Source organism: Volvox carteri (genome assembly GCF_000143455.1).
Source record: "Volvox carteri f. nagariensis unplaced genomic scaffold VOLCAscaffold_33, whole genome shotgun sequence".
Classification (NCBI taxonomy): Eukaryota; Viridiplantae; Chlorophyta; class Chlorophyceae; order Chlamydomonadales; family Volvocaceae; genus Volvox; species Volvox carteri.
In genome coordinates, this window is record NW_003307576.1 from 1,192,119 (window position 1) to 1,205,876 (window position 13,758).

At 57.1% G+C, this 13,758-nt stretch overlaps 2 protein-coding genes across 2 annotated transcripts; one reads left to right on the forward strand and one right to left on the reverse strand.

The window, feature by feature from the left end:
- Nucleotides 1–27: 27 nt before the first annotated feature.
- Nucleotides 28–726, reverse strand: VOLCADRAFT_47255 (uncharacterized protein; the record flags this gene model as incomplete). Its single annotated transcript, XM_002953035.1, has 3 exons — nt 28–150; nt 350–517; nt 658–726. Coding segments are annotated over 3 exons (360 nt in total), but the record flags the coding sequence as incomplete, so codon positions are not given.
- Nucleotides 727–9,412: 8,686 nt separating this feature from the next.
- Nucleotides 9,413–10,142, forward strand: VOLCADRAFT_34144 (uncharacterized protein; the record flags this gene model as incomplete). The annotated part of the gene is made up of 2 exons (XM_002952939.1): nt 9,413–9,505; nt 9,933–10,142. Coding segments are annotated over 2 exons (303 nt in total), but the record flags the coding sequence as incomplete, so codon positions are not given.
- Between the last annotated feature and the right edge of the window lie 3,616 nt (nt 10,143–13,758).

A 13,758-nucleotide genomic window follows, 5' to 3' on the forward strand; every position in this document is an offset into this window, starting at 1 on the left:
CTGCGGCTGCTGTTCCGAGGGCCCACCGTAAGCCGTGTACTTGGCAGACGAGCCAAGGCACTTTTCAGCGGGGTACTTGGCCGCGTTCTTGCGCATCTTGCTCAGTGCCGCTTGCCCCAGATCCACACCACACATGTCCGACAGGCGCACCTGCGGGGTTGGCGGTAGAGCCACCGGAGACCAGGATTGGTGGTGCCAAGACAGGGCCGGAACGATAGCATGTGAAAGCAGCCAGGTGGGCAGCATGTGAAGCGAGTCCAGTTGTATTGGTTGGATGACCCATCACAGACACTCCAACCTTCCTAGCTCCCAGCAGACGTACACACAACCAATGCACAGCCGAACGCACCAGGTACAAGAGCACGTCTGCCAGCTCCTCCTCCACCGCCATTCGCTCTTTTTCCGAAAATCCCGGCAGTCCGGGACCCGCCTCCGCCTCTGGCCGCCATTGGAACAGCTCGCACAGCTCCCCTGCCTCCCCGACCAGAGCTAGCAGCAGATTCCGAGGGGTGTGATACTGCAGGGACGTTGTTTTGACGTGCGGTTAGATGGGAGCTCGGGACGGCGGCAACTGCTATCTCCGCCCAAGTGCGCCCCTCTTCCCAATGTCTGTTCAGTTCACGATGCTGGTTCGCAGGGTAGGTCTAGGGGACCTACCTGGTCCCAGTCCCGCTCTAGGGCAAAACCTGCAAGCCGAGCTCTGAGCTCCTCTAGCGGCACGTTTGACCAGGGCCGAGAAAGCTGGGGGACGCGCGGCCGAGAGCTTGGGTCCGGGGTCGTGGTTGTAGCTTCATCAAGTTGTTTGGAACGTGGCAGAGCGGTTGTGCTTGGCGATGGGCCATCTAGGGTTGGCAGAGATGCTTGGCTTTGTTGCATGTTGGGTTCTACTGCTGTTGCTGAGGATGTGGACAGGTCTGTTCCGGTGCCCTGCGGTGCGTGATGTGCGTCACCTTGGCCAGCATCACGCGCGTGTTGTTGCTCAGTGGCTGCACGAAGGTGCTCTTGACTGCTATTGCTCATTCCAACTAATCTGGCCTGAACGTAATGTTTGCATGTAAATGCGCGCCCCGCGTTCTTGCGCAGAAGGCGAGAGGTGACGTCCTGCAGTTACCGAAACTGGCTACCTTGCAAATGACCAAACTTTAGAATATATATAATGCTGCATCCCAGCCTTTGACATGTGTCCTAACCTCCTGACCGTTTTGGGCGGCTCCGTATATGGCAGTTGCAATAGCGGACATTAACCCCAGCGTCCATTAGTCAACCAAAGTTCCGGCAAAAGACGATTATCACGGAACTCCGAGACACACTGTTTACTTGTGGTCAGCTTGAACTGCTGCCCCGTTCCTAACAACGACAGAAGGCCTTGTGCTGTGGCCAGTGTGCACGTTGACAGTGCTGTGAGCAGTACAGCACCTGTCGGCACCGACCGCAACGTAGCAGCGATGGCGGTGGTGCTGACGGTGCCGGCGCCGGCGATGGCCAACTAAGGTCAACTGCGGTGCCGGGCGCGTTATTTGTACTGGTATGCGTGCCGATGCTGCCTGTGGCCACCGCCGCCTGGCCACCCAGGAGGAGCCCCTCGGTGGCCGCGCTAGAGGAGTCTTCACATCCCCAACGGCCAAGCTTTCCGCAGTTGGTGCAGCGCTGCGACAGTTGGATCGGCGGTGTTGGGCAGGTGCGCGGGGCGGCCGTGACGGTGGTGGCGGCGCCTGCAGCAGCGTGTTGTTCAACCTCAGCGCGTCGCAATAACTCATCTGCGAGTTGCTGTGCCTTGTCCCTTGCGGCGCCTGATACCGCAACTGCTGCGGCTGCTCTTGCTGCCCTGTCGGCGAGGGCATGCACCGCGTCGGGAGCTACCGAGGCAGCGGCGGTCGGGCCGGTGAGAGAAATGGCGCCCGGCACCGGCGGCTTGTCACGGATGGCCCGCATCTTGTTAAGGCGATTTAAACGAAGTTCCACTCCAGGAAGCATCTGGCGGAGCTCCGCCTCATTAATAGCTTCCGCATACAGCAGACGAACGGGTGACGCAAGGAAAGAGTTTATGCGCTTTATAAAGTCTTCATAGTGAAATATGGCCTCATCAAGGCGATGCCCCTTGTCAGCAGCTTCAGCCAAGTAGAGCGTGTCGAACGCTTCATTAAGGAAGTCAAGAGCATTTTCAGGCGTTAAAACTTTGGATTGATTCATCAAAACCTGTAAATATAACTCTACGTTACTGGATGGGCACGAAACGTTGAAAGTCAAAACCGGAAGTTGCCTGTACGGAACTCCACCATGTTGGAACCAACTGCACAACATCCTTTTCATATACTTGTACCACAGGGTTCAAGCAGAGCTTTATTCTACATGCAGCCATGGATTTAGATGATGGCGAGCGTTATGCTGCCGCAGCTCTGTTCACTCTTGCGCTTCACACGACACAGGTCAGTTTTCGTTTTCAGTGTCTTGCATCCACCGTAAGGGCTGGACATGGACTGTATCAAATAGTCCTTAGGATGTATATGTTTATTAGGGTTAACTGCTTTCACGCACGAACCGATGCTCACGTCCTCCAGGTCGAGACCGGTGTTGATGAAGTTGGCAATCGCCTAAGTGTATTTAAGTCAGCTTGGGGTAAGTATTTCCTTCTGTTTTATCAGCCTGACTTCGACAATCTTCAAAGCTCGACACCTGATGGCCCCATGTACAAACTTTCACAGGCTGTCCTGATGAGGAACTGTTTGACGACCTCATCTGCGTGCCCGTGGATGAGCCATGGCCTGGAATGGAGGTATTGTCTTCATTTGCGATGTTCCGATTCTGTGGCCGGTACCGGTACCGGGGCTACCGGTTGCTAGCTCCCCATTCCTCCGGCTTCACCTCCAACTCCCTGCTCCTCCTCAACTCCCAAGCGCTTATGTTTCTCCAGAGCCTGATTTCTCACCAGACCAAAAGCATTTAAATTCATCTTGTTATTCGATTTCGTTGGCTTTTCTTCACCGCAGGTACCCAGCGGTTTTTGGGGCTTCGACTGCTGCGCACCCAAGGGTTTATGTCGTCGTGTGTATCAAGCCCTAAGCATTATGGAGGCGCGGTGGCCGGGTACGTGTATTCTGTACTGTATTTTATCGTATTGTTACATGGTGGGAGCACTCATCTTCAAAGAGATCTTGGGACCTGACCATGTAGGGTACAGACGAGAAGGCCCTGCTTAGAGAGTAAAAGCCCTCCTTGTCCATATTTCTCCACTTTCGTGTCTAACCCCGCCCATGCCCCGCAGCGTGCAGCTGTAGCGGTTGGTTTACCGTTGTCCATGCAACTTCCAACGGCCGCTTGAAAAAGCAGTAAATGTGATACCACTAGGCTTCTGTCAACGTGTTCAGTGCCAACTTACCAGTTCACAGTCGACATCCAGACCATCCACAAGGGCCATTTTGAGAACCGCCGCTGACCCACATGACGCAAAAGCCACCAAAGCCAAGACCGCGCCACACCACCTCTCGCTCACCACATATTTTCTTCAGCCTTACCTTCTGGGCATTTCCAAAGCGACTTCACGCTCATGCACTACCGTCAAAGAAGCTAAAGCTGCCTCACGTTCATGCGCGTGTTTCTTTAGTTTTCTTGTCGTTACTAGACGTTCACATTCGCTTTCAGGTCACGCCTAGGTGTGTTTATTCCCTTTCCTTGGCCGTCTTTCCCCTTTTACCTTTTACTTTTACCTTTTACCACCCCTTCGCCCTCGCTCCTGCACAAAGGTCTGCTCAAAATGTCCGACGTGTCCAGTGCCGCAAACACGCACGACGCCCAGGTGGCTCTCGTGAGGCTCATACGGAGGTACGGCACATGACAGCGTGCGTTACTTGGTACGGCAGCCGTAGTTTGACCTGTTGTAATTGTGCCGTGCGTGTACCGTAGGTACGGCGCACTGCTGGACCCAGCCGTGGCACCTGTCATTAGCGATGCCTGTGCCGTGGACGAGGGGAAGGCGGGTGAGGGCGGTGGCAGCGGTGCAACCGCCGCCGCCATAATTACGACGGCCGTGGTGGCCGGCGGATGCGGCGACGACGCTCACAAAGCTGCTGCCGTACAGACCAAGTCCCAAGAGGAGTTGGCGGATGGCACAGACAACACGGCGTCAAGCCTACAGCAGCAGCAACAAGAGGAGCTGCAACCACCACCACCACAACAGCAACACCGTGAACACCTTGATGTGGGTCTCCGTATGTCAAACGAGCAGCTGTCAGTGCAAACATCGCCAGCTCAGCCATTGAGCCCCTTGACGCTGATAGCGGCCGCCGACGACGACGATGGCAGCAACGGTAATGGCGGCGGCGGCGGAGCGGCGGCGGCGGCACACTTGGCTTTTCCCGATCCCAAAGCAAGGGCGGACGGGGACGAAGATGTGGCTGGGAAGGATGGCATTGTCAGCCATGTCGCGTCCCAGGATGGGGACTTGCTGCTTGCTGCTGCTGCGGCGGCGGCAGCGGCGAAGGGGGAGGTTCGTGAGGAGAGTGAGGCCGGTGGTAGTGAGGAGGGTGAGGTGCGCGATTGTCGGGAGGATGTCGGCGCTGGGGCCCACGGGGAAACTGGGCTCCAAGCCGAGCAGGGCATGGACAATGCAGCGTTGTCGTTACCGCCGCCGTCGTCGTCGCCGACGGCGGGGGCGGCGGCGGCGGCATCACGGGGAGCGCTGCCGGGTGGCAACGCTGTCAGCACCGCGGGCGGAAGGGCTGCTTCCGCGGGGCCTGAGGTGGAGGCGGAGACGGCGGCGGCGGCGGCGACGTTGGTGGAGACGACGGCACCATCGCCGCCGACGGCTTGCTTGGATAATCCGCAGGACGACGGAGGCAGCGGTGGCGGCGCCGACGACGGCCCGCAGTGCTCGGCTGCCGCCATTCCCCCAACCGTACCCCTCGCGTCGTCATGCCTCCGTCACGATCCTAGTCATCAGTCCGTACTTGCGCTGTACGAACTAATTGGCGCGTGCCTGCGTGCATCCGCTGCCGCTGGCGACGACGACGACGCAGTCAGTACGGCAGCGCGTGCTGGTGATCACGAACAGTCCGTGGCGGCGACGCCTGGTTATGCAGCATCCCGACCCGATGGCGGAAGCGGAAGCGGAGGTGGAGGTGGAGGGACCGACGGCGTGGCCAAGACGGGAAAGAGCGGCGCCTTTAGTTTCTTTGGCGGTAGGCTGCTGGGCAGCGGCGGCGGCGGTAGCAGTGGTGGTAGGAGCTGCGAAGCTTCCAATGGCGGCCGCAAGGCAGTGGAGGAACCCATTCGCGTCGTGAGGAGGCCTCTCATTCGTTGGTAAGTCTGCCGGTTGGCTGGCTGGCTGGCAGACTGGCTAAGCCACTGGCGCAGTGGGCCCGACCACTAGCTAGGTAGTGGCTATATGCTTTCGTGTCCGTGACTCTGCTGCTGCGTTCTTCACGTCGTCTCTGTGTTTTGAGACCCTGAGTCTCACATGGTCGCACTGATGCGTGTGTCTCCCCCGGGGACCTCGGGATAATGTGCGTATGTTGGGTTATGTGTGTGTGTGTGCGTACGTGCGTATGTGTGTATGTGTGTTACACCTCAGTTGCGATACCCAGAGAGGTGTAATGAGTCAGAGGCTTCTGGACACACATAACAATACCACGACCATAATGATGATCAATGATTAACAATAAGCAATAATGGTGGTGGAAATGTTGGCTGGTTCCCTGTGGCGTGTCCTGTACAACTGCAGTAATGTAGTCCTGTGCATTGCAAAGGGCTAATAATGGCTCCGTACGGGTGCCTGCCGTACGGCCGTACCGATTACGGCACGCCGCAGGTACGATGCCCGTGCACGTGTCGCGCTGCGGCGGCTGTGTCACTGGCTCCGCATCCCCGCGTCCAAAATGCATGCCATGGAGCAAATGTGGGCGTTACAGTTGCTACAGCTGCGATCCGATGGCGGCGGCTTTGACTTTGGCGTCAACGGCGGCGCTGGCGGGTCTAGCGGTGGCGCTTCTGGCGGCGGTAGCGGCCGCTATGCGACGTATTTGAAAATCTCCGCGGGGGCGCTGGGCGGTGCGGCGTTGCTGGCGTTGACAGGTGGACTTGGGGGGTTTTAGGACTTAGAGTTTCACTGATCTGCGTGCCGCGAGGAGGAAGCGGGAAGTGGGTTGTGTATGGTTTGGTGGGTAACCACTTATCTGGTGGGATGGGGTGGTTGCTTCTGTCATTTTGATGTTGATTTTGGGGTCCCTCCTCTGCGGGGTTGAGGTCCCCTCCTTTTTTATGATCTTGAAGAGCGGTCTCACATCTTTGCCGAGGTTCATGCATGCGTCCTCACGGAGCCCCCCTGGCCCCCTTGAGTCCTCTCCTCGTGCCACCCTACCGCTGGTATCTGCTGCATTCGCCTGTGGATTCGTCTCCCCCCCCCCACACACACACACACGCAACACACGCAACACTATTACCACCACACCACTACCACCACTCTATTCCCGTATATGTCCCACCGTTGCTCCCCTTCATCACGCCTTTGAAGGATGATTCAATCTAATGTGTAAAACACACACACATGCACATGTACACACATGCACACATCATCCACTATCTGGACCCTCAAACCCCATCATCCCGTTCAGGTGGCTTGGCGGCGCCCGCTATCGCCGCCGGCCTTGGCAGCGCCGTTGCCGTACTTGGGGGCAGTACAGCCGCCGCCACCGCCACCGCCATCACCAGCCTGGGCGGTACCGCGGCGGGCACCGCCGCCATCACGGGCACCTTTGGCGTCATTGGCGCTTCACACGCAGGCTCAAAAACCGCGGCGCTGTATGGTACGACTCCCGTACGTTTTGCAATTTTGAATTTTGCACGTTGCGTCATGCACTTGGTTCATTTTGCCTTGCGTGCGCATAATCTCGACCTATCTGTCTCCGCCCTTTTTAATGTCGCGGGCACATCATATTGAAATTAGTGTACTTGACCAACTTGTGTCTTCGGCAACTTGTCCAAAAATCTGTGGCCGGCGGGCACTTTCCTCCCCCCTTCCCAATTTTTCGGACTTTGGACGCCTTCCGGCAGTTCATTTCTAAAATTGCCTTGCATGTGATGACTTCACCCACGTGTATGGCGGCCATCGGCACACGCAGGCGAGGTGCGCGAGTTTGGGTTTTGGAGCATCTCGTCATCCTCGGCACTACCGCCACGGCCATCGGCGGAGGACGATCCAGAGTACGGCGAAGCAGATGATCCGTCGGGGCCGACGTCTGGCGGTTGGGGCGGCCTCTTCCGCCGGAGCCCTAGGAGCAACACCGAAATGGAGACAGACCCCGGTTTCGGAGCAGGTAGCGCCTCCGCCTCCGCCGCCTCCGCCGTCGCCGCTGCTGCTGGTTCTTCCCCGTCACCACCAGACAAGCTACCGGAGCAGGGGAACCGTGTGGAGCTGGAGCAGGGTCAACGGAGCGAGGCGGCGGCGCCGCCGCGGTACAAGGGTGCGGTACGAGGACCTGCTCCGGCAGCCGTCGAGAACTATGGCGCCATAGGCGGGGCGCCCCCGGGTGATGCAACGGCGACAGTGGGGCCGCCTGGTCCCAGCAAGAATGCCTCTGCCGTACCTCACGACGGGCTCTTCATACCCGTGGATTTGCTGGGAGGGATCTCTGGCGGCGGCGATGGCGGTGGCGGCGGCGGCAGCGGCGGGGACCTGGATTTAAGCCACCCTACGGCCTTGTTCCGCCACGACCCAGTGGCGTCGTACGCCCCGTCGTCAGAATACGACCAGCCAGCGGCGGCGGCCGCGGCGGACCGGCACAGCGGAACAGCGCTGGCGGCAGCAGAAGCAATGCCTGCCCTAGGGGAAAGCTGTAGCGGCGGCAACGGCAATCTTGCTGACGACGGCGAAATGAGTCCGGCCTGTATAACTGCAGTCGCGTCGAGCCGAGGAGGCAACGGCAGTGGTACGGCATCTGCCACTGCTGTCGAGGCCAACGCCCTGGCGGAGGCTGATCGGTCCACCGCCAGCGACGGCAGCGATGGCGACGGCGGCACATCCGGCGGCGGCGGCGACGGCAGCGCCGAGGACGATGATAACCCATGGGTCTCAGAGCTGGCGGCGACTGACCCGACTGCTACTGCTGCGGAGCACTTGAAGGTGGGAAACGGTAGCAGTAGCAGCTGCAGCGCAGTCCGAGGTGCCCCGTATGTGGACGCCCTGGTGGCGGAGCTAGACGCGGAGGCGGCGGACCTCGACGGCGTCGGCGGCGGTACACGGACGGCACCGCATCCGCCGCCGACGCCGCTGGCGAACACTGGCAGCACCGGCGCGAGCTCGTCGCGGTGGAGCTGGTTTCGAAGCAAAAACAATAACAAGCAGACTGGGGTCGCTGCCGGCGACGATACCGCCGCGGCCACGGCTGTGGGAAAGGGAGTGAAGGGGGGAAGCGCCAAGAGCGGGGAGCAACTGAGGCCGTTGCTACCAGTGCCGGTCGACCCACGACGTAGCGGCGACGCCACTCTGGCGTTGACCATTGCGGTCAACGGGTGAGATGGTTATGGCGGCTGGGATTGGGATTACGGAAAAGCACACACATACACATATACACATACACCCTAACATCGGTCCCCACCTCCCCCCTCACACCCTTCCCCCCTTATTTCTCCCCACAGTTGGGTGAAGGAGGCTGATGACTTCATAGCTCCGTGGCGGCGGCTGCCCTCCAGCGGTCGGGAGCTGTGGGCTCTGGTCTGGGAGCGAGAAGTGCTGAGCGCCCTGGGGGGCGCCCTCCGGAGGTTCATTCGGGACAAGGCCATTGAGGAGAGCTCCAAGATGGTGCTGAGGCTCAGCGTGTCGACGGGTAAGGGTAGGGGTGTAGGGGTGTATGTATATAAATATGTGGTTCTGCGTGTGCATGTCTGTATGTGTGTATTTGTGTGTGTCGGCTGCCGTGTCATGCATCCAATCGTCGCTGCCAACCGGCAACCTTCCAACCGCCCTCTCCCCTCCAGCGCTTGTCACTGCCATGATGTTGCCGATGGCGGTTATGAGCGCCATCAATATGACCATTGGCAGGTGGGTTGGCCCATGCAGCGTGCAGGGAGGGGGGGGAGGGAAAGAGGGAGAGGAGAAGGAAAGAGGGAGGGGAGGGAGGGGGGGAGGAGAGAAGGAAAGAGGGAGGGGAGAAGGAAAGAGGGAGGGGAGAAGGAAAGAGGGAGGGGAGAAGGAAAGAGGGAGGAGAGAAGGAAAGAGGCAGGAGAGAAGGAAAGAGGCAGGGAAAATGGAGGAAGTATCTGGGAGGGAAATGACTAGCAAAGCGAAGTAGTTGCATATACCTGTGAAATGGTATGGGTATTGTTGCTTTTTCTAAGAGTCAGCTGTTCAATTCACCCTTACCTCTGCTTTTTTATCTTGTTGTCCCGGGCCCCTATTGCGTCCCCTCCCTCCCTCAGTCGGTGGCGTGTGGCCCTCCGTAGGGCCCAATTAGGGGGTCGCATCCTTGCGCACATGCTGATGCAGGGAGCGCACGGAGACCGCCCCGTGATGCTGGTGAGCAGTGAATGGGCAGCCTAACTCACCATACGTCGGATTCACCAGGTGCCGTCGGTTGTACGGCGCCGCTGAGGCACCGTCATAGGACCCCTTTCTGTCCCAGTCATGGTTTTGTCCACGGGGCTTCACGCCCATACCTCCCTCCATTCACCCATCCGTACCTCCCTCCATTCACCCATCCGTACCTCCCTCTAGTCACCCATCCGTACCTCCCTCCATTCACCCATCCGTACCCTCCCTCTAGTCACCCATTCCGTACCTCCCTCTAGTCACCCATCCGTACCTCCCTCTAGTCACCCATCCGTACCTCCCTCTAGTCACCCATCCGTACCGTGCTTGCCTCCAACCCTCCACCGTTCATACCCCGCCAACCCTTCATACTCCCGTTCGTTCCATTCATCCCGTTCTTTCAAACGCACGTCAGATTGGCTTCTCCATAGGCGCCCGTCTCATCTTCCACTGCCTTCTGGAGCTCAATCGGTGCGGCGCCCGCGGCCTCGTGGAGTCCGCGGTGCTGCTGGGCACCCCCGTCTCGGCCAACGAGGCGCGATGGACACAGGCGCGAGCGGCCGTGGCGGGTCGCTTGGTGAATGCCTTCTCCACCAATGATTGGGTCCTTGGGGTGGTCTTTAGGGCGCACTCGAAAAACGCTCTGTTGGGGAGGGGGCGGGGGGGGATGCAGCAGCGTGGCGGCACAGCCGGCGCCGAAGGCGGCGCCTGTTGCGGCGGCAGCGGCAGCGGCGGTGGAGCAGCAGCTGGGGTGGCGATGGGGACGGGGACGGGAGGTGTGGGGGGTGTGGCGGGTTTGGGTCCCGTGGTGGCCGCGGGTGTGGAGAATGTTAATTTATCGGCGCTCATTGGGGGTCACACCCAGTACTTGGAGAAACTAGAGGATGTGCTAAGTGCCCTGAACTTGGCGGAGTACTGAATTGGCTATGTGGGTGCTTGGGTATGGGTGGCGGTTAGACGTGTTTGGATGTTCCAAATGAATGTTCCAAACTGTAGACGTAGCTTGAAATATTTCCAAGTAGATGTTAGATGCGAAAGGTGAAGTCATGTGCCCGTAGAAATAAGCGGCGCGGTGAACAAAGGAAAGGATAAAGGGTGTCGCCGGAGCAGCAGCAGCAGCAATAGCGGAAGTTAGTAGGTGTTGTTCGGAAGATGTGCGCATGGGCGAGGGCGCGCGTGTTTGTGTGAGAGAGCGAGAGAGAGAGTGTGTGTGTGTGTGTGCGTACGTCTGTTTGTTTGTGCCGCAATCGCAGTAATGCTTTTGTTCGCACTTGATTTACAGGACAGTGGAGGGCAACGGAGGCTAAAATTCCATCCCATGGCCCGCCACTGTGTCGTAGATCATTTATCATTTATGAAATTAAGTTGAGCTTAATGGAATTTTGATATGTACTCAGGCGTGGCCTGTTGTTTGGCCCTAATAATGGCGGTTTGTTTGTCTTATGGTTTGTTTGTTCCACATGCAACGCCGGGTGTGACTCTCGGATCAGCCACGGGCCTGACAGGAGTCTCTGACTAAAGGGGAACGCGGCGTTGTTTACCCTAAGCTGCGATCTGGATGGTGCAATATGAAAATGTGGCGCAGCTGACTGATACAGCATTTCAGATTGTAGCTGTGTAGTGATGCTTAGGAAGCAGGAGCCTCAACGGCCGTTCAATTCTTTCACTTCAACGGCATTAGAATGAGGTCTGTGCGCGGGGCGGAAGTCTGTGTGTTTTAATACAAGGTGGTTTATGTGGTGTGTCGCTGTGCGCGCGCGCACGCACGCTCTTTCCAGCATTTGTATGGAGGGGGAAATGTATGATGGGAGGGATGCAGTCGTGATCTAACAGCCGCACATACTGCGAATACGTCTACAAGTTCCGCACGAATGCGGGGACGTCTGTCACAGCCCGGGAGCGATGGACTTTAGGTATATATATTAAAATTATTTTTTTCCTTACGACCGAAGGCGCTTTGGGTTTGCTACCTATTCTGTCCGGAAGCAGGTAGGGGAAAACATTGTGCAATTAGATGCAATTACACAGTCCCGTTGCAATCTCTCGCGCGAAGTCACGGGCTACTGCCAAAATAAAAATGACGTGTCTTATTAATGTACCCCTCGGCGGAACGTTTCCTCGTACATGTAAACCAAAGGTTTCGACCGTTGATTGTTTTAGGGCTCGCTGCAGCTGGTCCAATGCTTCCTTGTACAACATTTTACAGGTGCAGGGCAGTTAGTGAGCCACAATAATTGTTTAGGATACTTTGTTATATCTCAGGGTATGAAGGGATCTGAAGGAACCTGAAGAAAGGAGAATTCGGAGGTTCGCGGAAGCGGACGACGCGACGGGCCTATCCGCGGGCCGGCGGACGAAGCGTGTAAGGCCCTTGAGACGATCCGCGCAGCGGTTGGAAAAGCTCGCGAGCGGCCGCGGAAAAGAAAAGAGTACGATTATGTACGTTGACGCTGTGCTGGTAGTCACGATTTCCAACCAACGAAGTGCTTGATGGTTTGCACCACAGGGAACGGTCGGTAGTTGAGTTGTCATTAATCCGACTTGTGCGCAAACGCTGCGCCAGTTGCTTGCTTCCCATGTTGTGAGTTAAATTTTTGGCATCAGGCACGTAGGATTCCAAGTCAAGACAACGCCCGTGCGTTGCGGTTGCTTGTAACGGGCCGGCGGAACGGGCCCCGAAGAAATGCGTACGAACGTACTGTCGGAAGCCTTTATAAAGTATTTAAAAATAACATAAATTATTTGAACTTTTAGGAGTCCTTGACCCTGGCTCAAAAGGAGGAAGTTTTGCGTCCCCACCAGGGCTCGGAACCTTGCATATCATAACGGCTCACTGATATAGTGCTTCACTGCTGAAGAGTTTTTAGTTTATGATGAGCGGCTTCACGGAATGAAGCAGCATTAACCGCATCACTTGGAGGACAATTGGAACATTAATGATAAGGTAAGCTCGGTTGGCCGAGCGATGTTCGAGCAAACGAGCAGAGATCTATGTTGCAAGAATTACTTTTTTTTAAACAGTTGATATAAAATAATGGTAGCTCTTACTCGCAGAAAATGCACTCTTTCGAACAGCCTTTTGAGTTGAGAGATACCGGTATGCAAGCAACGAGCGGCGCGGTGATGTTACAATGGAAGGAGCAACGAAGCTCCACAAGTGGAAAAGATACATTGAATACCTTAACTACAGCTGTGGTGGAGATGTCAAGGCAACGCAGAAAAGGCCCGCTCTGCCAGGTGCGCGTTAGATACGCCGCGGGTCCGCAGGCTCGCAGAACGGGCTAGCACAGGACGGGGCTCAGGCGTCCTGCAATTCTATTCCCGAAATTTCTAAAACAAAAATGATAGCCACAACACACACACGTGTGCATTTGCATGGACATGCTTGCATGTAAAACAGATGCAGGGATGTTTGAAGGAGCGGTTCTTGAAATTTCTACAATCTGGACACGAGCGCCAAGAGAAAAAGCCAGATAGAAGGAGAAGACGCGTTATCCGGTATAAAAAAAATTAGCCGCCTGCATCCTCGAATCTAAATGATTATCACTGTGCGGCTATATCCTTCTTTCAGCAGTCTGCTTAAAACACCAGTAGTTCAAATTAACTCCCCTGCGCCTCACCATTCTTCGCCCCATTGTCCCGACATCCACACGAATTCGACCACAGTCGCATACCCATCGACGTCTTTCTCCCAATCTTCCTTCCTCGCCTGCAGGCGGACGGCTGCATGGCTGACTTGTCCGGGTTGCGGCGCTATTTCCGGCGCTACCACGTGTGTGAGACACACATTCGATCTCAGGTGCGGTCCCCAGCCCGAGGGATACCGGCCAGGCCCCCCAGGCTGTCTCTCTGCCACCTGGGTCTTATGCCGCAGACAGATCTGTCAAAGGCTGTACGGGTACTAGCTGCGTCTGGGTCGCACGCTGCGGGTACCGACATCGCGCGTCGGCGTGAAGATAAGCGTGTATGGTTTTAGCGGTAGTGTGGTCGATATGGTCGAGCACGCGTTGGCGCCCATTCGGGCCAATCTCTTCTATCACTCTTGTGAGTCCTTCAAGTGCTCGTGAATGGGCACAGCCTGCTTGGAAATGACCCTACGGGGGGCAGCCCATTCGCGTTTAAGTTTCTCTCCTCTCCGTTACTTCCCTGTACGGCAGGTCATACTGATCAATAGTCGCCAGGTCCGGTTCTGCGACCAGTGTAGCACGTTCCATTCCCTCTCCAATTTCGACGGAATGCGC